This window comes from Opisthocomus hoazin, chromosome 2 (assembly GCF_030867145.1).
Source record: "Opisthocomus hoazin isolate bOpiHoa1 chromosome 2, bOpiHoa1.hap1, whole genome shotgun sequence".
Classification (NCBI taxonomy): domain Eukaryota; kingdom Metazoa; phylum Chordata; class Aves; order Opisthocomiformes; family Opisthocomidae; genus Opisthocomus; species Opisthocomus hoazin.
This window is the reverse complement of record NC_134415.1, coordinates 7084750-7107869: the sequence shown is the minus strand read 5'-3', so window position 1 is coordinate 7107869 and position 23120 is coordinate 7084750. Positions and strand designations below refer to the sequence as shown.

The window sequence follows — 23120 nt, the reverse complement described above, 5'->3', positions numbered from 1 at the left end:
TTATGTCCTCCTCTCGCAATGTTCACCCAATGTTCACGGCCCACACGTCTCCCTTCTCGGTGTGCTGCTTCCTGCTGCTTCCTGAAGCGGCTTTCGCCGTCTCTTCTCTGCTCATCTTTGAACATTCTCTTCCTGTAGTAGTTTTCTTCGGGGTTGAGTTTCCTCTCCCTTCATCTCTGTGCACTCAAATTGGTGTGATGTGGAGAAAGTCATCGATATTTCTAAAATTGCCCTATTTTTCGATGACCTAAATTTTAGAGTTTGGGGACATGATAGAAAAGTTGATGTGCATTTGTGATTTTTTTTTTTTTTTTTTTTTTTTTTTTGAGAAAAGATTAAAGTGAATTTGATCTGGGGCTGCAATAGATATGTCACAGCGATATTAGAAATGCATCTAAAAATATCACAAAAGCTTCCTAAAACTGTCATCGCGTTGCATGTACTTTCCACAGCATCTTAAAATCTTCATTACAATGTTTTGGCACCACTACAGATACAATAACAATGTCACCTATTTTTATTGGCTTCCATGGTGAGCAGCTAATGGAAAGAGATAATATTATCAGAGACTTTCCAAAGGTTAACATGGAAAGTATGAATGTTGTGAACAATTATTTGCAAGGTCTTCTGTAAGATTTTAGTAATAATTACAGAATCACAGAATGTTCGGGGTTGGAAGGGACCTCTGTGGGTCATCTAGTACAACACCCCTGCCGAAGCAGGGTCACCTACAGTAGGCTGTAGAGGACCTTGTCCAGGCGGGTCTTGAATATCTCCAGAGAAGGAGACTCCACAGCCCCTCTGGGCAGCCTGGTCCAGGGCTCCGTCACCCTCAGAGGGAAGAAGTTCTTCCTCGTGTTCAGGTGTAACTTCCTCTGCCTCAGTTTGTGCCCATTGCCCCTTGTCCTGTCGCTGGGCACTACTGAAAAGAGCTTGGCCCCATCCTCCTGACACCCACCCTGCAGATATTTGGAAGTATATATTAGGTCCCCTCGCAGCCTTCTCTTCTCCAGGCTGAACAAGCCCAGCTCCCTCAGCCTTTCCTTGTAGGAGAGATGCTCCAGTCCCCTCATCATCCTCGTAGCCCTCCTCTGGACTCTCTCCAGTAGCTCTTCATCTTTCTTGAACTGGGGAGCCCAGAACTGGACACAGTACTCCAGATGAGGCCTCACTAGGGCAGTGTAGACGGGAAGGAGAACCTCCCTCGCCCTGCTGGCCACACTCCTCCTAATGCACCCCAGGATGCCATTGGCCTTCTTGGCAGCCAGGGCACACTGCTGGCTCATGGTTAACCTGTCGTCCACCAGGACACCCAGGTCCCTCTCCGCAGAGCTGCTCTCCAGCAGGTCCACCCCGAGCCTGTACTGATGCATGGGGAGTTGCAGGAGTCCGCTATACCATGTCTTTTCAAAATCTGGAAAATTACCAGGGAATCAAATTAGTTTCTCTCTTTTGGTCAGTGGATGCTCCATACTCAAAAATACTTGGGGAGAAAAGGTGTGTAGAAGGGGAAAAAATTCAGTAGTCACATGCGCTGCTCTGCTCTGTCCCTGTTTTTGTGAATCCATTCTGTACAATCCTGTATCTTTATGTCCTGATTTTCTTTTTATTAAGAAAGTGCTCCGGGGCAGTATTGAATCATTGTATTTTTTAGATGTATTTTGTGACATAAAAGGTATTAAGTGGAAGCTCCTGTCACTACCTTTTTCAGTGCTACTTCACAAAAGCTTTCCCCAGAAAAGTTTCACTCTGAAAAACTGTGTCACTTACCCACCTGGTTAAATTACCTTTAATACATTTCAACTGTCAGGAAGATTTTCTTGGGGAAAAAAAGGGAACCCGAGCAGCACAATTCAAGTTATAAATTGCTACAGCTACAAAACAGGATTCTAGCTTGGTGAAATATGTTTATTCTTGTCTTAAAGAATTTCGTTTTAATTGACAAAACCGATTTAGTAGAAATTATTAGCCAAGGAGCAAGGTGGGTACGCTACCCCCTGACATCAAGACCTTTATCAACACAACCCCCCCAAACAGATTCCCTTCAGCAGAGAGGGCCGTTCTTACCACGCTTACTGTGTTTACCGCTTCACATGGATCTTCACAACTTATTTAAACACGAAGCAGCAGCAAGTGGGCAAGACTCCGATAGGAATGCAAGCGTACGACGTGCCGGGGGGAAGGAGACCTTGGCCAACATGTGCAAGGCTGCTGAGGCCAGAAGGAGATCTTCCCGAGGGTTAGCTTTAGGCGCTGAAGGCAGGTCTCCCTCCGCTCTCCCTGTTCTCCATAGACACCTGGCTGCTCTCATGGAGGTGGATTTAGAGCATCACTGCTGATCCTCGCCCCAGCCCTCACACTGTGCAGGTCTGCATGCAGTCAGGTGGGGAGAAGTACTTCAGGTCTTCAGAAGCTGGAGGAATTGCTCCTTAGGCGATGCTTCACAGTCCTTTTTCTTGGAAAGGTGTCGGGATATTTTGGGGACCTTTTGGAGGGTTTTAGTTTTCAGCAGAGATGGCGTCAGAACAGGCAATCCCACAGCCAGCTGGGAGGAGGAGGGGGACAGACGGCATGCACGGCTGCTGGGAGCTGACCCACTTTGTGGGAGATCAGGGCTCCTAACACATGCTCTGTCACACTCGAGCGCTGGACTACAGAAACTTCGATCATTTAGATTACTCTGGTAGGTACTGAGAAATGACCTTGAACTTCATCTCAGCACTTGCTATTAATTCTGGCCACGAAGCATCTTGTGCGCAAGGTTGCTAGAGATTTTGTGATGAGTTTGAGATGTAAGGGCCAGATAGACACTGTAGTCCTCTCCTCCTCGTGCTTATATCTATGAAGTGTTTCAGATATGTCCAACGTGAGCAAACTAGCCAAGAATCTGTGCTCTGTGGTCCATGTTTTATTCTCGGGGGTAACTGTGCAGGTCGTAGGAAACTTTCTCGGGACTAAGTCTAGCCCTTGGTGTGGCCCGAGGAGTGACAGTCATCCAACTGCTGCACAGCAATAGCAGTGCAGAGGTGACGCTACACTGAGGTGTGCGTTACAGAATTGAGATTCAGGTTTACATTGTGTATGTAAACTACCAATTTGCAGTCATTTATACGTGATTTTGTCTAATCTATTAATCAGTAAATGTCACTGTGTAAACCCAGATTTTAAATGCTCTTATATAATGTATGTAAATAATTATTCAGTGTACCTGTTCATGTAAATGTCAGTAGCAACCCAACATTAACACTAGAATACACAATAAATGCATTCATTAAGAAGGCAGAACATTGCTATGCAAATCACTTGCTCTTTTAAACTGTCATTAGGAGGCATCCTGCACAAAATGCAGTTTGAAGAATGACATGACATTACCATTCATTTATTCAAATGAGTGATTGGTTTAGGTGTGCATTTGTAAAAAATTACTTAATAATCCTATTCAGCCACTAGACCTGCTAATAAGAAATGTTTAGTCTACATTTCAAATTTGGAAAAATAGAAAAATCTCTTAATAAAGCATCACTCATCGGATGCTTCCAACCTTGCCAAGCCTGGGTGCTCCGGTCCTCTCCTCTCCCTCCGGGCGGTACCACTCAGCGTGAGCAGAGGCTCACTCCAAGGAATGGCTCTGCCTGGAGGAACCTCTGCTGACGCTGAGGCCCGGGGAAGCGGCTGGTCCCACTCACCCCTTCCCTCCTGGGCACCATATTGCACTGCCCAGCAGCTGAGGGGAAAGAGGTGGAGGGCACGGGACACCACAGAATCATGGGATGCTTTGGGTTGGAAGGGACCTTCAGAGGCCACCCAACCCCCCTGCAGTGAGCAGGGACATCTTCACCTGGGTCAGGTTGCTCAGAGCCCCGTCCAACCTGGCCTGGAAAGTTTACAGGGATGGGGCATCGACCACCTCTCTGGGCAGCCTGTGCCAGTGCGTCACCACCCTCAGAGTAAAGAATTTCTTCCTTATATCCAGTCTAAGTCTACCCTCCTTTAGTTCAAAATCATTTCTCCTTCTTCTATCGCAACAGGCCTTGCTAAAAAGATTGTCCCCATCTTTCCTATAGGCCCCCTTTAAGTACTGAAGACAATAAGGCCTCCCCGCAGCCTTCCCTTCCCCAGGCTGACCCAGCCCCAGCTCTCCCAGCCTTTCCTCCCAGCAGAGGGGTTCCAGCCCTCGGATCATCGCTGGGGCCTCCTCTGGCCCTGCTCCCACAGCTCCAGCTCTGTCCTGTGCTGAGGGCTCCAGAGCTGGACGCAGGACTCCCGGGGGGGTCTCAGCAGAGCGGGGCAGAGGGGCAGAATCCCCTCCCTCGCCCTGTGCCCACGCTGCTGGGGATGCAGCCCAGGGGACGTCAGGACATGGCTCCCCAGTGTCGCCGGCGATGCCGCGTTGCTTGCAGGGGCTTGGGCAGACAGTGGAGCTTCGCATCTGCCAGAGCTGAGCAGAGCCAAAGCCGGGGAGGAAAGCTTGATGCTTAGCTCACAACCACCGTCATCTAAAATAGCAAATTTAGAAGGGCTACCACTGAAAATATTTCAATCAGGTGAGCTATGACATTCAGGTCATTACCAGCTCACAGGGAGACACGTTTCTTTATTCCTTAAATAAATCTCCAGTTAACAGCAGGAAAGGTCTGTAAACTGCAGGCAGAGGATGGGTTTTGGTGTGCAAAATACACACAGGTCTATTCACCAGCTCGTTAGCCTTCATCCATACCGTTTTCACAGGCTTGCATCAAATGCTTCTCATTTCAGCTGTTCAAGCAACACAAGGAGTGCGGCAGGAGCAGGTATCTGCTTTGGCTCTGTTGCCCTCCCTCTGGTATTTGTGGTGCTACTTAATCCCCTCCTTTCTGCGCGAGCGAGGGGCCAGCGGTTCCCAAACACCTCCTGTTCTAAGACAGCTCGCAGATGTGACAGCAGCTTTTTGGGTTCTGAGCTCAGAGGGTTAGAAACGCTGCCAGAAATGGGATCCTGGGCTGCATTAGGAGGAGTGTGGCCAGCAGGTCGAGGGAGGTTCTCCTTCCCCTCTGCACTGCCCTAGTGAGGCCCCATCTGGAGTACTGTGTCCAGTTCTGGGCTCCCCAGTTCAAGAAAGATGAGGAGCTACTGGAGAGAGTCCAGCGGAGGGCTACGAGGATGATGAGGGGACAGGAGCATCTCTCCTACGAGGAAAGGCTGAGGGAGCTGGGCTTGTTCAGCCTGAAGAAGAGAAGGCTGAGAGGGGACCTTAGAAATGCCTGTAAATATCTGCAGGCTGGGTCTTGGGAGGATGGGGCCAAACTCTTTTCAGTGGTGTCCAGCGACAGGACAAGGGGCAACGGGCACAAACTGAAGCAGAGGAAGTTCCAGCTGAACACGAGGAAGAACTTCTTCCCTCTGAGGGTGACGGAGCCCTGGAACAGGCTGCCCAGGGAGGTTGTGGAGTCTCCTTCTCTGGAGATATTCAAACCCTGCCTGGACAAGGTCCTGTGCAGCCTGCTCTGGGTGACGCTGCTTCGGCAGGGGGGTTGGACTGGGTGACCCCCAGAGGTCCCTTCCAACCCCAAACATTCTGTGATTCTGTAAAATAGTAGTTATGTCTCTCCTTGATTAATGTCGTTTCTTTGGCATGTGAATTTACCTTAATTAGTTTTTTAAATATTTCGAACTAGCCTGTAACTACAGCAGATGACTAACTGGGGTGTGGTATAAGTGGGCCAAGAAGGCAGCAACAACCTTGAGCCGAGCCGGAGATCAAAGCGGTTGGCTCTACAGCTTCCTTATAATTTCATTAGAGTCTTCAGGAGAGAGCGTAACCACGGGAAGAAGAACAACAGCCGTATCGTACGTGGATTAAGGGCTGCGTGTTACAGAAGTAATGGCTGGAGATAGTGTCGCATTATGGGCAGAATGCACCCAAAAGCCTCGTTACGCCGGCAGGAGAATAAAAGATGTCCGTGCTTTTGTGAACACAGCAATCTCCTCCAGACCTCTCCGGTGGAAAATACACTGTAGAAAATAACTGACTCTCAGCTTCTCACAACTGCTGCCACCTCTGCCTTGCTCCCTGTAGCAGTCCTGTTTGTTCTTAAAAATGCTGGTTGGAGGACTTAACTATGCAGAGAGGCGAGAAATGGGTGAGCCCTCCCGGACCAAGCACAGCTTTCGACGGGTGCTCCTCTTCCCCGCCGATGCCAGTGGGACACTTCCATGTGGATGCAAACTCTGGTGTTCGGATGGGGCTCTGAGAGCCTCTGATGATGTAAAAACCAGTTCTCCCTCCTCCCTGCTCCTCCCTTCATCCCAGCCAGCTTTTCAGAGCAAAGGCAGGGGGTGTTACGTGGGGGAAAACTCTACTATAGATCATCATCAGATGCAGAGTTCAGGGTAGGTTTTTCAGTTTCATCCTGGGAAGAATATTTAGATACAGAAGTGGTTTTTCCAGGCAAGGATTCAGCTGTGTGTGCTGGATGTTGTCTAGCAGGTGGGCAAGTGAGAGGACCCTTCCCAACTTCCAGCCTTTTCAAAAGAGATGGTAGTCACGTATTTCACCGCAATGGCTGCACCCACCGTGATTTTTCCCCAGCTGGTTTATTCTGGGGCTTTCCTAGCAGTTCAGCAGCATTTGGCTCTATTTATTATCATTTTCTAAGCTGTGGAGATGAAAGTCAGCGGGGATCAGGACCCGCTCCTTGAGGACATATAGCTCCCATTGAAACCAGTTCTTGAGCATTTTGGAGATCGCAGTGCCTGCCTCACGCCGGCGCGTTGCAATAGAGAACATGGTACTGACAAACGCAAACCAGTTAGGGGTTCACAAGAGCTTCCCCGCGCTCTCCGTGTTCCCAGCAGTGACAGCAGCCCTGCCTTCCCCACTGGCCTTGGTCCCACCGATCAGTTGATTTGTATTACGCGGTGCTTTCGCCGAGAAGATCAGTATCCAGCTGTTGTTCTTGCAGCATATGCATCTTTCCATTTTAATTTCTAAAACATGCTAGCCACCAAGGGCAAGATTAGAATGTGTCTGAGCTGAAGGCAGGCCAAGCAGTCTCCCAGTCTCTCTTCTCCTTCTCTCCAAGAAGAGAAAAAACTTGAAAGGTTTATTTTCTTTTCCTAAAATAATTAAGAAAGCTCAGTTGTGTGGAAAGATTATGCATTCTCTGGAGAAAGCCTGGGCGGTAATGAAATCCGTGAACATCTTAATGCTGCTTCTCCTCAGAGCCTTTGCAATCTGAAAAAATCAGCGGTTGTAAGAGGGAGTAAAGTCTTGGCAGGCAGGTGAAGCCCTGCCCTGTGGGTTTGCAGGAGGTTTTTAACAGGTTTTTTCCTCAATTTCAAGATGACTTCTCCAGCGCGGTGTTCGGACAACGGTCCCGCTACGTCTGCGTTGCAGGAGCGGCTGTGGCGTCGGCGTCGGCGCAGGACGCAGGCTGGAGCTGAAGGCCGTTGCCTCCTTCACACAGCGCTCGTGCAACCGTTTTCTAACAATCACTCGATTTTGTGCCTGTTACTTCTCGCTCAGACCTCAGGTCCAGGCAGACCGTCACCGAGGTCAGGCAGAGCGGTTGCGTCGGGTTTCTCCTGCTGGAGCACAGAGAGGCAGCGCGTCGTTTCAGCGTGGAACGCCTGCCGTTTGACTCTGCTCTTGTCCAGTTTGCTGAGCAGTTCCTGAAACTTGGTGTTCTTCTTAGCGCATCTGGTTTAGTGTTCACATCTATGTTTGAGTTTCATGACAAAAGTCTCAGATTTGCTGAAAATATTTTTTACAGCTTTTTTGTTGTTTATTTTTTTTTAATTTTTACTTTGCAAGGAGAACTGCTAAGTGTAATGGGGCCAATCTGTAAACTTCCCCATGGGGGACAGTTTCTGCTGCCTGCACAGGGGCTGCGGAGCACTCTTTGACCCGGTCACTGTGGCACAGCCACAGAGAAGCAGCACGCCGAGGCGCCCCGTGACCCATCCTCAGGACAGCCTTTCTTCCCAGTGCCATGCTCATTTCGTGGCCAGTCATTTACAGTGCCAGGAGAAGGAAGCCCACCGACGCCGAGGAACGGTTTCTCATTTGGCAGTGTGCCCAGTTGGCCAAGAAGGCCAACGGCATCCTGGCTTGGATCAGGAATGGTGTGGCCAGCAGGAACAGGGAGGGGATCGTGCCCCTGTGCTCGGCGCTGGTGAGGCCGCACCTCGAGTGCTGTGTTCAGTTCTGGGCCCCTCACTACAAGAAGGACATTGAGGGGCTGGAGCGTGTCCAGAGAAGGGCAGCGAGGCTGGGGAGGGGTCTGGAGAACAAGTCTGATGAGGAGCGGCTGAGGGAACTGGGGCTGATCAGTCTGGAGAAGAGCAGGCTGAGGGGAGACCTCATCGCTCTCTACAGCTCCCTGAAAGGAGGTTGTGGTGAGGGGGGGGTTGGTCTCTTCTCCAAGGTAACCAGCGATAGGACGAGAGGCAATGGCCTCAAGATGTGTCAGGGGAGGTTTAGGTTGGATATTAGGAAAAATGTGTTTACTGCAAGAGTGGCCAGGCATTGGACCAGGCTGCCCAGGGCAGTGGTGGAGTCCCCATCCCTGGAGGGGTTCAAAAAATGTGTAGATGTGGTACTTTGGGACATGGTTTAGCAGGCATGGTGGTGTTGAGTTGACGGTTGGACCTGATGTTCTTAGAGGTCTTTTCCAACCTCAATGATTCTACGATTCATCAGAAATACATGATGTGAGCCCTGCTCGCCCCGCGCCGGAGGGCCTCTGGTCGCTGTGCAGCTCGGCACGTGGCCAGCAGCAGCTCGGTGAGAGGGGAATGGCTTCTGGGAGTGACTGCTGCCTTTCTCTTACAGCTTGGACTCTTTTCTTTATGGGCTCCACGCACTGTTCAAAGGAGACTTTCGGATAGCACCAAAAGACGAGTGGGTCTTCGCAGACATGGATCTATTGCACAAGGTTGTTGCCCCGGCAATCCGAATGTCTCTGAAGCTACACCAGGTAGGGTCTTTTTTTAGTTCTTATTTTCAACCTTTATTACTGCATCTGTTTTCTTAGGGAAACACAGGAAACCTTAGAAACTGTCCAAAGGAAAAAAAAAATGAGAGGGAAATGGAGTACTTGTTGCCTTATTCTGAGAAACCTCCTGAACCAAAATGCAAAAGCTTGGCATTTATTTATTTCACATTTACTTGATCTTCTTCTCTGTCACCCCTGGCTGCCCGTTTGAAACCATTCATCTCGCAGAGCTTGACCCTCCTTTTTTCATCGAAACAAAACTGACGGTCACGTCGTGTTTTACTTGTGTAGATACTTGTGTAGAAGGGTGGTGAAACACTGGAACGGGTTGCCCAGAGAGGTAGTGGAGGCCCCATCCCTGGAAACATTCAAGCCCAGGTTGGACAGGGCTCTCAGCAACCTGATCCAGTTAGCGGTGTCCCTGCTTGCTTCGGGGGGGTTGGACTAGATGACCTCTAGGGGTCCTTTCCAACCCAAAACTTTCTATGATTCTATACTATAAAGATGGTTTCTAGATTGGAAAGAAATACATTGCTTAGACTAATTTCATTGCTAGTTTATCAGTCCTTTCGTGAATGGCAATGCCCATGTAACGCTTCCACACGCTGACAGACACAGCTGAGAGGAGTGTGGTTGGAAGGGCTGGTGTCACGGCCCTTGGTTGGATTACGTCAGGCTGTGTCTGACCCCGTTCTGGTTTCAGGCGTAAAAATTTTGCTCCAGTTTCTTCAGCTCAAGCCCTGTATAGCTTGGAGTTGATCTTGCTCTTGCTCTGACACGTTATGATTTAGTATCATATGCTTTTATCATGCGTGATATTTATAATTGCTCTGAATGTAACTGAAGTGGAACTGCTGTGAATTAATATCTGAGAATTTGACACAATAATTTGCTGAATGTTATCGCTGACCGTGTTGCTGTGTGACAGCAAAGGTAGTAACGCAATACTGTGATATCTGCTGATGGATTCCCCATCTGTGCTTTTGTTGGTGCTTTTTCGTGAATAAAAATAAGATTTTGCACAAGAACTGTGGAACGTGCCAGGTGATTCCGATCTCCCTCTGGCTTACCCAAAAGCTCTGCCTCCTGGGCTTTCCCACTTTATAAAAAGAAAGCGGATAAGCTGGCATTCTCCGAGGGTCTCTTTCCAGTGGAGCCATGAGATCAGAACAGGTTACAATAAAACGAAAATCGTACCTTTCTATATTACTGTTAAATTAATCGTTCTACCTCCCCAAAGACACGCTGTATCAAATGGCCAAGTCACCTGGGGGGTCAGCTGGCAACTGTTCGAAAAACAGGATTTAGTTTACTGTTAATAGTTTTTGCGTTCTCACAAATGTACCTGACCTTTCCAATGCTTTTTCCTGTACCACCAGGACCAGTTCACCTGCCCAGACGAGTACGAGGACCCAGCGGTTTTGTATGAAGCCATCCAATCTTTCGAAGAAAAGGTTGTGATCTGTCACGAAGGGGACCCAGCCTGGCGCAGCGCTGTGCTCTCCAACAGAGAGGAGCTGCTGACCCTGAGACACGTGGTAGATGAAGGAGCGGATGAATACAAAGTTATCATGCTCCACAAAAGCTACTTGAGCTTCAAGGTTATCAAGGTACCAATACCATCTTTCTAACATTGCAGTAATTTAGGGCTGTGGTAACTAATACTATTTCTGAACCATCTGGCCAAAAGGAGAAGTTGAGTTGCAGTTATCAGAGTAGGGATTGGAGGCTGAACTCTCTTCAGCTGCCTTCCATTTCGCACCCAGACATTTGTGTATCTGAAATAACATTCCCGGCTTTACCAGGGAGTAGCTGCAAAAGTTCATAAAACCTGTTGGTGCAAAGACACAAGGCGTTTGCACGCACAGCCGCTGCCCTTCTGCCTAGATCGCGTAGGTCTGCGTCTTCAGTAGCAAATATTTTCACATGCTCCTCGCGTTTTTTACCCTGCCTGTAGGTCAACAAGGAGTGCGTCAGAGGGCTTTGGGCTGGGCAGCAGCAGGAGCTGATTTTCTTACGCAATCGTAACCCGGAGAGAGGAAGCATCCAGAACAATAAACAGGTCTTGCGGAACTTAATTAATTCTTCATGTGATCAGCCACTGGGATACCCAATGTACGTTTCCCCTTTAACCACCTCGTACCTTGGGACACACAGCCAACTGAGGAACATCTGGGGGGGACCCGTCAGTTTGGACAACATTAAAAAGTGGTTCAGATCCAAATGGTTAAGGTAGGTGTTCAATTTTGGCTATGCAGATAGAGACCCTGCAGTCTCGGTGCCACTGTATTTTCTGTTAAAAGAGAGTAATTCCATACTGTATATGAGTAAAAAATTAATTGCAAGTAACTCAAAATATAACAAAATAGCCCTACAGATACAGCAGAAAGCAAATTCATTAACTCATTCACGGCTTTTAAGGAAAGCTTTCTACATGTTTAGCAAGATTTATTATCAAATGACTTAATGCTACAGACGTTGCCCTTACTCCAGGGAATTTTACAGTTTGTGCCTTGTAAAGAAGAATGTCTTTTCTGTATCTCAGTGACATGTCAGAGCAGGAGTAAATGTGTCGGTGGGTTTTGGTGGGTTGTGCTCCAAAGCTTTGGCAGTACAGTCATCCCCAAGTCATTGTTCTTGACCAAAACACATCTGAAAATGTGCTTACTACCCATCATCAAAACTGCCTCCTTCCCCTAGGTATGCGTGGTCGGTATCCGCCGCGCTCCCTCTCTCATTCCTGTATGCACTTTTCATAGAGCAGTAACTCCCTCTTGTCTCATTCCCTCCATCTGCCCTATTGCCAGCGTGGCTGAGGAGAGGCTACGGGAACCAGCTTGCACGCCAAGACCTGTGCTGAAACACCGAGATCGAATCGAGTGGCTTAATACTCTGGTTTCCCACCATGCGGCTCATTCCCACTGAGCTCCCTCCAGCCCACTCCTCCTCTTTGCTGCTTGGTTACCTCATGCAAAAGCTGATCATTAGAGACCTCTGTAACATTAGATAAAGAGTCCCGAGGTCTTGCAGGGCTCCAAAACCCCTTAGCACAGACAAGGAGAGATCTGGTTTGTGTCGTACACAGTTTTTTTCCAAGTACGCTTACGACACTGTCACCTTGGTCATCTCGTCAAATGTCAAAAGACCTGTAGTGGTACGAGAGAGAGGGCAATTACACATTTTGAGGGCACCTAACATTGGTGGCACACAATTTGGTGCCCCGTAAATGGCTGACCGCGCGCGTGTTGCTGCACACAGAATGCGGAAGGACTGCCACGCAGCTCACCACGAGAGAGGGAACGCTGAGGAGGCGGATAGCGGAGGGGGGTCTGCATCTGGCAGCAATTCCACAGGCAATTCAAGCCAGAGCAGCAGCTCGCAGCCCACCAGAGATGGAACCCCTCAGCTGCAAGCTTCATCTCAGGAGGTCCACCAGCGTGCAGGTATTTGCACAATTTTCTTGGCTTTTTCCGTAGTCTTCTGAGCGGCCATGTAGGCTGATGCTTTGGGGCGTGCTCATATCCAGTGGAAAACTAATTTTAGACAGAGCGAGCTTTGTCTTTCCTAATGACCAAGCGCATGTAGAAGATGGCTTCCTGATATTGCTCCAGGTATTTACTGGGGGGCTGTGAGACAAATGTGGTTCACCAAAGGTTCCACTGTCAAAGTCCGTTCTGTGTAACCTTCGGACGGGGAGGTGCCGCTAACAGTGCCAGAAAGAGAAATGCCGATGGGAGGGAGTCTGCGTGGGCGATGCAGGGAGCCTGCGCCACAGTGAACTGCGAACAGCAGAAGTGAAAGGATGCAAAATCCTTAATTATCTTGGAAGGACCATGGCGATTTATCTGAGGAATTGGTTTGGCTGTTCATCAGTGCCTGTGGAGAACAAACAAATAAAGAAATAACTTCTTATGTCTGTACAGCAGTTAGCGGGAGAAAATTAAATGCTGCCGACCATTCTGTCAGCTAACAGTTGAGCCCTTCTCAGATTAAATTATGGATTCAGAAGTACTTCAGACATATTCACAAGGTAGAACGACTGGCCTTCACGTTGGAAATATACCTAAAGTTTGGCAGTGGGTCGCTGTGAGACCTGTCACTGCGGGGTCAGGACTTGTAATGTAAAGCCAATTAACTCAACCTTTCAACAAGTTGTGGGATCGCTGTATAAATTAAAGCAGAGAACTAGAGGGGTATGACACTTGTTTGTTTCCCATTAGATCATTTTGACCTATCATTAAACATAATGGACAGGACTGGAGAAGATCTTGCCCTGAATGTAAATCATGTTGTAAGAATAAAATAACTGCTGCTTTTAATTGAGTCTGGCGTTAGAGGAATCCCGTGTGCATACTCATAACTTGACACTGCAATAATCAGAATGGCAAACTTAATTGTAAAATAATGATCCTGAGCATGCCATACAAGAATGAAAGTTAATTGTGAGTTGCTCAAAAGAATGTATTGGGTGCCCAGAAAATGACAATCAAGAGCGAAGGTCACACTTCGTTAAGAAAAGCAGCGTGGCTTTGAGGTAAAATGAAGAAATGCACAACAAAGGCAAGGAAGTGGAAAACAGCGAATGCAAATCAGTATCCAGTCCTGAGAGACCGTTGATAAGAGAAAGCGAATGAAGCAAGAAGTTTCTGGCTAGCACCATTAGGGACAAAAAGATGAAAGTGGGTTGGGGGCTGTTTATTTTTAAAGAGTGTTAGAAGCCAAAGAAATCCCAGCAGTGGTCTCGATCCGTCGCTGTGTGGAAGGGCAGAGTTGCCAATAACGTAGAAATGAGAAATGTCTGGTTTGCGCTGGAAAAAACGCAGATGATCTGTTTCTACGATCTGGTCATGACGCAGTTCCTTCCACCCTGACAGCAATGAAGGACACGAAAGAGAAGCTGTCAAAGCTCTACGCTTCATTGAGCAAATCCAGATGACTCTTGGGCAAGGAGGTTTTTAAGAGACCTGGTTGCAAAGCAAGCTCTGTTTGATCTTCAGCACTTAGTAGGACACTGAGGCAATACCAGAGGAATGGGAGAGACCTTACGGTGTGCCTGATATCCCTGTGATGCTACGCCTGTTGTCAGAAAAGCAGAACGAATAGGGTCACCTGGGTACCGCACGTCTGCCAGTCTGACCTTGGTTGAGGACACCGCTGGCCTACCACGCGCAGTCCCAGTGCCCTGATTTAAGGAGGACATTTTTAATTTGGAAGGAGTTCAAAGAAGAGCCAGAAAATGATCAAAGATCTGGGAAATACTGTAGTGAAAGATTAAGAGCTTTCAAACAATTTATATTGTACAAGATGCTTTGATCATAGTCTGTAAGTACTTACCTGGGCAACAAAAGGTGACCAAAGACAGCTGATTTGAGCAGACTTAGATATAAGAAAGCTAAACAAATTCAGATTTGAGATCAAGTGCACATTTTTAACAGTGAGAGTAAATGAACAGTGAAACAAGTGACTAAGGGTTAAGATGGATTCTCCCTGACAGAGATATTGGATGCATTTCTTAAAAATAATCATAATAATCAGTAATACCATACAGGAATTAATTCCAGGAAATTCTATGGCTCATGCTGTATAGCAGAGCAGACTAGATGATCACAGCAATCCCTTCTAGACTCGTAAACTGTGAATCAAGTGCATTTAATGTTCTCATATTTCATATTTCATTTTGCAGCCTGGTGCCACTGACTGCAAAATGCAATGAAAGCCCCATATAAAAGCACGACCAAAATTGAGAGCATTGGAAACGTGTGAGGTTCTCCCCCGAAGTGTCCTTATTTCACGATGCAGTTTATAGAACAGCCTTTGTTTCCTAAGTGTTTTCAAGGACAGAGTTATTTATGTGTAGACGCGGGTGGTCTCCTGTCCAGGGCTCTAACCACTGCAGTTGGGATGAATATGGAATACTTTTGGACAGGGGTCAGCTTGGCAGTTTGAATCGCAAACAGATGTTTGGCCACGTTAGCCCCCGCACAAACTAACACACCACAGCCCCTCTGTTCTTAATTCTGGTCCGTTCTTTTTATTTAAAAAGGGCAACATATTAAAATAACCATCAGATGAAGAAACCAATGCACTTAAAACCCCGGAACCTCCAGAACCAGCATCCTGGTGGAGGCCGGATGGGCGCACGGCTGCCGGCGTGGCACGCAGGGGCCACGCGCGTCTGTCCCACTGCTCTCAAGCAGAGATACTGGGGCTCCTGTCACAGAGAATGCTGCTTTGCATGCCGTCGTAGGACAACTGTTATTGTTTGGAGTATTAACTGGCTGCCCAGGGCAGTGGTGGAGTCCCCATCCCTGGAGGGGTTCAAAAAACGTGTAGATGTGGCACTTCGGGACATGGTTTAGCAGGCATGGGGGTGTTGGGTTGATGGCTGGACTTGATGATCTTAGAGGTCTTCTCCAACCTTAGTGATTCTATTCTGTTCTATTCTGTTCTATTCTATTCTATTCTGTTCTGTTCTGTTCTGTTCTATAGTAGATCTAAAGACGCATTGTAAGCAGGGTGCGAAAGTGTCCAGTTGCCAAACCAACTAGGTTTTAGTCCAGCTGCAGATCTCCAGTTAGGTTGTGGCCCAGCTCTGCCATCTGACTCTGTGCCAGGTTACCTAAATTCTCTTTGCTTCAGCGTCTGAAAAATGGGGCTAATGCAGGTCTGTGGGTGTAAAACAGCGTGTTTCAGCTACATCATGTAAATAGTTTGACTATGAAATCCTGCATTACTGGAACCCTCATGAATTCAGCAGTCATGTTTCTAGAATATAGTGTGAGATTTAGATTCCTTTATGCCTGCAAAATTTCAGTACCTGGAGGAGTTTCAGTGCTTCCCTCCCCTCCATAGTTCGGGCATTGGGAAAAAACAAAGCAAAAAAAAAAATTACCAACAACCTGGAAATGCCTGCCAGCAAACTTGTTTCTGCGTTGATGGCTCTCAACAGATTGTCTGGCATCAACTCTCTACCCCCCAGCTAGAGCTAGGAAACCAAAATGCCAGCTGGTGTTAATGTCTGGTGTTTCCTGGAAAGCAAAAAGCCCCAGCAGGCAGTGGCGTGGCTGGGTATTTGCTGCGTAAGGCTGGGCCGGAGCCGTCTGCAGAAACACTGAACTCTCTCGGGGCCTGTGGCGCGTGCCAGCCCGGGGCACGCCATTTGCGGAGTGCCCGGGCGCACGCAGGTATCTGCTGGGTTCAGTGGCCAGTAAGTTGATCTGTTTTTCATTCTGCGCCTATTTAAATATGCAAGCATAAGAAATACAGAAATAATTTGTCTGAATGACTTAAGGTGTCAATATAAATGTTAAAAAGGGGGTGTATGTGTATAGGGAGAGAGACGTCGTCTAGGCACGTCAGGCCAGCCTATCTCACCTACTCTCCGTATCCCGCAGTGGCTGCAGCGAGACGCTTCACAGAATGGGGAAGGAGCCTTCTGTAGATCTCATTCAGGCCTCCAACAGACTACCCTGACTAGAGGCGTTCACACCTTTTCAGTCTGTGTTGTACTGTGAATATCACTCCTGAAACTCAGATATCATTTCATATTAGTCTTAAAAATTGTAACGCTGTAGTCTTCCACTCGGTTGAATTCTCCAATTCTCTTTCCCCATAGGCAGGAATAATTCTTTTTAATATGCCACTGTTTTAACTCACAGTTTTTTGGTTTTATTTATGCATTTGATTATACCAAGCCATTTAGGGTGGATATTCAACATCCCCTACCTTAGTGTGGCTGTCACAGGGGAGTGGAGGTACAGCAACACTGTGCTCAGCCATTAACCGGGCAGGTAAAATGTACGTGGCAGAATAGGCGCGAGCCTGCGATTAGGGTACTTTCCTTGGGGTGTCTTCTCATTTTCCTGTCTTTTGACTCAGTGCAGAACCACTGAAGCTATTCTGACCAAAAGCCAAAACCCCTGTAGTGGGAAACACAGAAAGGTTCACATGTTTAGCAATTTGTTATTTCTGTTATTCTTGGGATTCTTATGGTGATAAAATCAGTAGTAATATGCCAACAGTAGTATGTACACATGGGACATGGTCAATAGCGTGCAGTTCATCAGGACGCCACTTACTTAAATATATTAATCTTTCTTTTAAAGGCAGGAGAAAACCCAGGAGTCAGTCCGTCCAGGCACACGCTGCTTTAAACCAAAGGCCCCCTGCTTCAAGTCACTCCGGACCGATTGTCGAAAGCCGCCAGCCTTTCATCCAAACATCTACATCTGCTCACGAAATTGCCCAGAGGCTTTCTAGTAGTCAGCTGTCATTCCACAACTCGGCAACATCCGTGTTTTCCCAGTCCCCTGCTGTTCCTGTTGCTGGCCAGCTGACTGTGCAGGACCGAGCTGCAGCAATGCTCAGGTCCAGCCTGGCCTCTTCCACCAGCTCAACTCTCAGCCTGCTGTTCGGCAAGAGAAGTTTTTCAAGTGCTTTGGTGATTTCTGGGCTCTCGGCCGCCGACGGAGGTAACACCAGTGACACCCAGTCATCCAGCAGCATGAACATTGCCATGGGTCCCTCTGCGAGAGCGGCAAGTCAAGCAACGCGGGTAAGGCTGCAGCCAAAGCGCGTGAGCTGCTGTACTGCTCTTCAAGTCTCCTCACCCCCGTTCGGTTTCTTCCTTCTCACTGGTCAGGGTTGTGGTATTTGGTTGGGATTTTGCTGCATCCCAATGCAAATGGGACTGTTTAGTGTTAGTGTGTACGTGAGAGTGATGTGTATGTAAGTCGTTGAGGGGTTGGCTGCTAAGCATGCACCTGAAATTGCAAACTGGGGCAAAGTCCCTCTTCCTTGCACTCAGACCAGGGACTTAGGTCTCCATTTTCTGCAGCCCAGGTGACGAGTACCATCACAGACTAAATAGCTCCTTCCTTGCTTGCATAAGCAGGACTTCATAATTTGTACAGAAAGGAACGGTTCACGTTTGTTCTGTCCCTCTCTCTGACCAGAAATTCAACCCAGGACCTGAAAGCCTTGTTGCTGAAAGGGTTAGTCAAAGGAAGGCTGTAGGAAATATTTCCCAAAGGAAACCCACATGCCCTGTGATTCAGCGTTTTCTAATGGCGAAACAACACACACAGAACTTCCAGCCCTCTTCCCAGTAGGCTCCCAGTTCTGTTCCCATCTTCCCTGGAAGATTCAGTGCACATAGCAGTGTTACTGCTTTATTGTCTACTGAAATATATTTGTTTAACTTTGGTTGCCATCAGTTGCCTTCCTGAATTTTGAAACTTTCACCTCAGCACTACAGAGCAGTAACGCGAGAAGATGAACTAGAGAGAGAGGGCGACTGCAGCTAGAGGCTGAGCGACAGCAAAATTAAGACAGACTTTTGCATTTGGCCTATCAAAATGGAAACCAAACTGGCAACAGGGGAAGACTGTGGATGTGGAAAGTCCAAAACACTCTTCTGCTACTGTCATTCTGAAGTGTGTGAAACTTCCCTAATTTTCAAAGAATTCTCTAAACCTCAAGTGAAAAAAAGCTCCTTAGCCTGTGTGTATTTTGCTGTCAACCCAAAAATACCATGTATGGTGTAGTTCCCTGGAGTTTTGCCACGAGCTTCACCAGAAGTTGACTGAATGTTACTCACCTGGGTCCAGTCCTGCTTTATTACTCTAATGAGCATTAATAATAGTTCTACATGTACCTCTGAACAGATCAGATGACAAGGCATAATTCCAGCTCTCCACAGTTTATATCTACTTTGCAAGAACTCAGCCAGTCTGCAATACCAGAGGCAGGACTCACCTCGTCTAACTTTAAGCCATCTGAAATTTGGCCATGAAGCCTCAGCAGATTGTTGGTGTGGCCTCTCTATTCAGTGGAGAGGACAATCCACTCCATCCTTACGGCTGTCCGGAAGGAATCCCCCCCGCCCCGGACACTCGTATCTCTCTGCCAGCCACTGCCAGCCCAGACGGTACACTATGAAGACACGGTGAAGTTTAGATGAGGCGAGTCCTGGCCCAAGTAACTGCTCAGAGCTCAGGTGCCCCTTGGATTGAAAGGGATAAGGAGGAAGTGTTATATTTAAATGTTCACACAGCACAGCTCCAGAAAGCTTTTACACTAATGGACTCCTTCCAGTGGGGTGACACTGCGCGGAACGTTTTCAGACCGATAACTGCATTCCAGTTTTGCTGAAAAGGTTTCTTTGTTAAGTTGGATTTAAAATTCGGTGTATAAAGCAAGCCCCACAGCAAACCAATTTAACTTCTTAGAAGCCAGCCCTGCTTTGAGCAGCGGTTTGGACTGGATGACCTCCAGAAGCCCTTTTCAATCCAAATTATTTTACAGCTCTCTATACGTGTACATCTGCGGTACTAAACCTCTAGCTCCTGGTCTGCTTTTCTTTCCAAACGTCTGTGTTACGCGAAGTGTGACAAGTGCCTCTTCAGAAGTTCCTGTGAATAATGCCTGTTAAGAATCCCATGCAGTTTCACAGAACCACATTCCTACATCAATTTTTAACTTTTTTCACCTGTCACTTCAAAAAATAGCTGAAGTGTTACTTAGAGATTTCCGAAACTAGTTGACTTTTCCTTTCTCTCTTTCTTTCTTTCCAGCAACTCACCGAGACCTGTGAAGCAACCGATGCTACAGAGCCTCGGCCGCGGCGAGAGGCGGGTCCGGCCCACGCCCTATTCCTGAGTCAGAACCTCGAGTGCAGAAGGGCCAGCCAAGAAGATATGGCCCTGGAAGACACCGCTTCTCAGCAGAGCCTGTCTGAGGAGCAGTAAGGAGCATTCCTGGCGCAAGGGCCACGCGCTGCTTAGAATTAAAGACAGCGTTAGGTCAGGGAGCTGCACGTGGGTTTAGGTTCTTTCAAATGTAACAAGCAACCTCCAAATGTTTATTTTTCTAACTTCTACACAAGAATAGTACGGGGCAGATGTTCTTCAGCTAAAGGCCTTGGCGTGGGTGGGGTTGGAAGATGTCCTAAAAAACACACGGTGCCACTTCATCTCAGGTTCTTGTAAATCACAATGAACACAACCTATTTGACGTTCCTTCCCTGGAACAGCTGGAATCGCAAGTGAATACAGTGGGAAATATGAAGACAACTCAGTGAAAAGCACACAAGACATCTCTTTCCTGCCATAACTAAGCAGCTGATTGCATGCAAACTAATTGGCATTTGATATATAATCTATAGCAAAAGGCAACTTTGAACAGAAGCAACGAATACACAAAAGGACAGTACAACATGTACTCTAAGAGCTAAATCTGATTTTCTTTTTCTCCCAACAGCAAATCTCTTTTTTATTTTTCTTTTAACATGTTACGCAGGTGGCAATTCTGAATAGCAACATGGCGTCACACATTGACACACTGCATGCAGCCATACTGAAATATCGTGTGAACGAGCCATGCTACACAGAATAACTGAAGTCAAGTGTGAGAAAAGAAAGTAGCCAGTGCATGGAAAGCCTTCAAAGCATATGGTGCACCTTATTTGCAAAGAAAGCAGCTTTGTGTAAACAGCTGCTCTTAGGTATTATCTCGTGCTCCTGTTTGGTTTACGGCAGTGTTTCTCAAATTCCAGGCAACAGCCCCCTTGGGAGTTGCAAAAGGGCCCAGGGGAATCCTCCTAAAGGACAGGAAAGTGCAAAGCAGGCTGTAATTATGGTCTGGAAGTGTTTCTGTTGAGAACAGCTAAATGCTTTTAATTGCTGGACACCGGGCAGTGTCCATAAACACAGGTAGCCAGTAATTACAGAGCATTCTGATTTCCCTCCCCCAGAGAAACTGAGCTGCTGCCAATTCAGTGGCTGCTTCAAGACAGATGATGCAAAAAGGGGGAGGCCACGCTCTCACAGTTTGAGAAATGCTGATTTACAGGACTGCATGACTACTCTGGAAGCCAAAAGGTTGCAACAAATCCTTCCTCTACTATAGCCTCTAAACCCACACTTGTTTTTTTTTAATTAAAAAAATTGCAGCTATCGGTGTCTTGCCGTTCCTCTTTACTGTAACTACCACAGATTGTTTCTAATTCTCAACATGATGATGTGCAGCCAGGCTGTCTTGTCCCAATTAATAAGAAAGATTTAACAAGAGATGCTGTAGCTAATGCTCATTACTGTTAGGCGATACACAGTTGCATTCTGAGCTTCCTACTGTGCCACACTTAAGATTATGAGTAGCAGAACTAAATAACACCTAGCAAAAAATAAAATGATCCAAGTATGTTTTGTGTGGCAGCAGTTTGTGGGTTTTCTTTTTTTATTTTGAATTGGTTTCACTTGCTTTCTGCCATCTGAAATTGAGAAATCTGCTGGTTTTCTTTCACTTCAGATCTTGATGAATTGATTATTTATAAAGCTCAGCACAACTTAGGCTCTTGTTCGCAAGGGCAAAAGCAGAATATTCACGTGCAGCCCCCCCGAGACACCTGGTCAGCAGTGCAGGCCAGGCCCTGCCGATGTCTCCGCCAGCATCCAGGTGTGATGTGGAAGTGGGAATTGAACTGAGCTGCTCCCTTCGGAGCACTTCTGGCCGATCGTACCTCTCCTCCCACCACCCTGCTCATGAAGTGCTTCCTCACAAATGAAGGTGGGGTTACACAGGTAGGTGGAGGGCTCTTACCAGCAGCCACCGGCCCCATTTCTGCCTCGGGGGCTTTCGCCTGGCAGCCTACCAAGATCAGCCATCGCTGCTTCATCTTCCCAAAGCCTGCCTTGCGTGGAGGCAGGGCAAACAGGCGGCTGTGGAAAGCACTAAAAACTCTCCCATGTTCAGTTCGCCTCACTTAGGCCTCCAAATTTCTTTAAGTTTGAATGACTTTCCATCAAAACAAAGTAATTCCAGTAGTCCCCATCAACCTAAATTATTCTGTGCATCCAACTCAAGCATACTAAACCAGACAGGGGAGCAGCTGCCCCAGTCCTTCCAGCAGCAAGCGGCTGCACCCGCTTGGTGCGGACCCAGGCCCAGCACCACATCTTCTGTCAGAGACTCCACCACCTCCACAGCCTCTGGCACTGCACCCAAGGCGGTGCAGCTGCCTCACAGTTCCTGACTCAGCTCAAGCCACCAGCCCCTGGAGCACAGCTCCTCGGGGACAGCAGCGTGCCATGAAGCCCGACTCCTTGGCTGAGGCACAGCGCACAAGCAGCGCGGAGCAGCAGCCAAGGCAAGATTCAAAACTGGGTTCCTTCTCGTAGCCAGTTTTTATTTTGCTTTAGTTGTCACTGTAGCATAGTGGGTTCAAAAACCCTGGAGTGACCATTAACAACAGGAACAAAGACAAGAAAATAAACTGAAGATGACAGCGCAGACTGTCCCACATTACATTTCTCCATAATTTTGGAGATAGTGTGCTATCGTTAATAAGACAACTGCTGTACGCAGTGTGTTTAAATATGGGCCCATCACACAGAATAATCAGCCACGATGGTTAGAAATAACATCTGGACCTAGGCAAGAGGTTGCATTGATTAAACCCATCTTAGACCTCCCCCCGTGTTTGCATGAGGCAGAGACAGACCCGATTACTCTGCACATGACGGGAGATGCACTTAAGGCTCTGATGCACACAAAGCTAACAAACGGGTACCCAACCTTTACACAGGGCCTAATTTCAACAGTAAGCTGCTCAGAACAGCTCTGCAGAGCACCAAAAGGCACCCGAGTCTGCAGGAACACCATTCTCAGCACCACTGCCTACAGAGACACAACGGCTTTAAGCTGTATTTTTACTGCTGAAAGACCTAAGCAGCTTCATACTTAACCTCACACCCGAGGCGCTTCAGAGCTGCCAGCTGGAAGCACCTGTGGCACACCAGGAACCCCACCTCTTCAGCAGCTCTAGGCTCCGACTAAAAAGCAAAGGCAACTGCTTTTCAGTCAGCGGCGGCACTGGCGATCGGTTTCACCACGAACAACGCTGCTGTTACAGCTTGGCCCTGAAGCTGCTGACGCTGAACGGTTTGCCTACATTACTGCCTGATCTCTTGCCACAGCTGTGATGGAGGAAGGGTGGCCACCACCCACACGTAAGTACCTGTTACGTGCAGTTCCATTTTGTGTCAGTTTTGAAGATTCAGGTGCTATGCTTGCGATTTCCCAGAGCTGCGGAGGCCACTGACTCAGCAGGGGCTGAAGGCAGAAGCCTGCCCGGTGCTCGTTCAGCCA

At 47.7% G+C, this 23120-nt stretch overlaps 1 protein-coding gene across 2 annotated transcripts in view; it reads left to right on the top strand.

Moving 5' to 3' along the window:
- The window catches only part of PCNX2 (pecanex 2), a 165062-nt gene extending 143887 nt beyond the window's left edge, over window positions 1-21175 (top strand). For both annotated transcript variants that reach the window (XM_075412236.1, XM_075412234.1), the window contains exons 29-34: window positions 8813-8957; window positions 10355-10585; window positions 10933-11207; window positions 12234-12418; window positions 17081-17529; window positions 19550-21175. In XM_075412236.1, coding sequence (XP_075268351.1) covers window positions 8813-8957; window positions 10355-10585; window positions 10933-11207; window positions 12234-12418; window positions 17081-17529; window positions 19550-19723 — 1459 coding nt within the window. In that variant the 3' untranslated portion in view covers window positions 19724-21175. The remainder of the gene's footprint in view (window positions 1-8812; window positions 8958-10354; window positions 10586-10932; window positions 11208-12233; window positions 12419-17080; window positions 17530-19549) is intronic.
- The last annotated feature ends 1945 nt before the right edge of the window (window positions 21176-23120 follow it).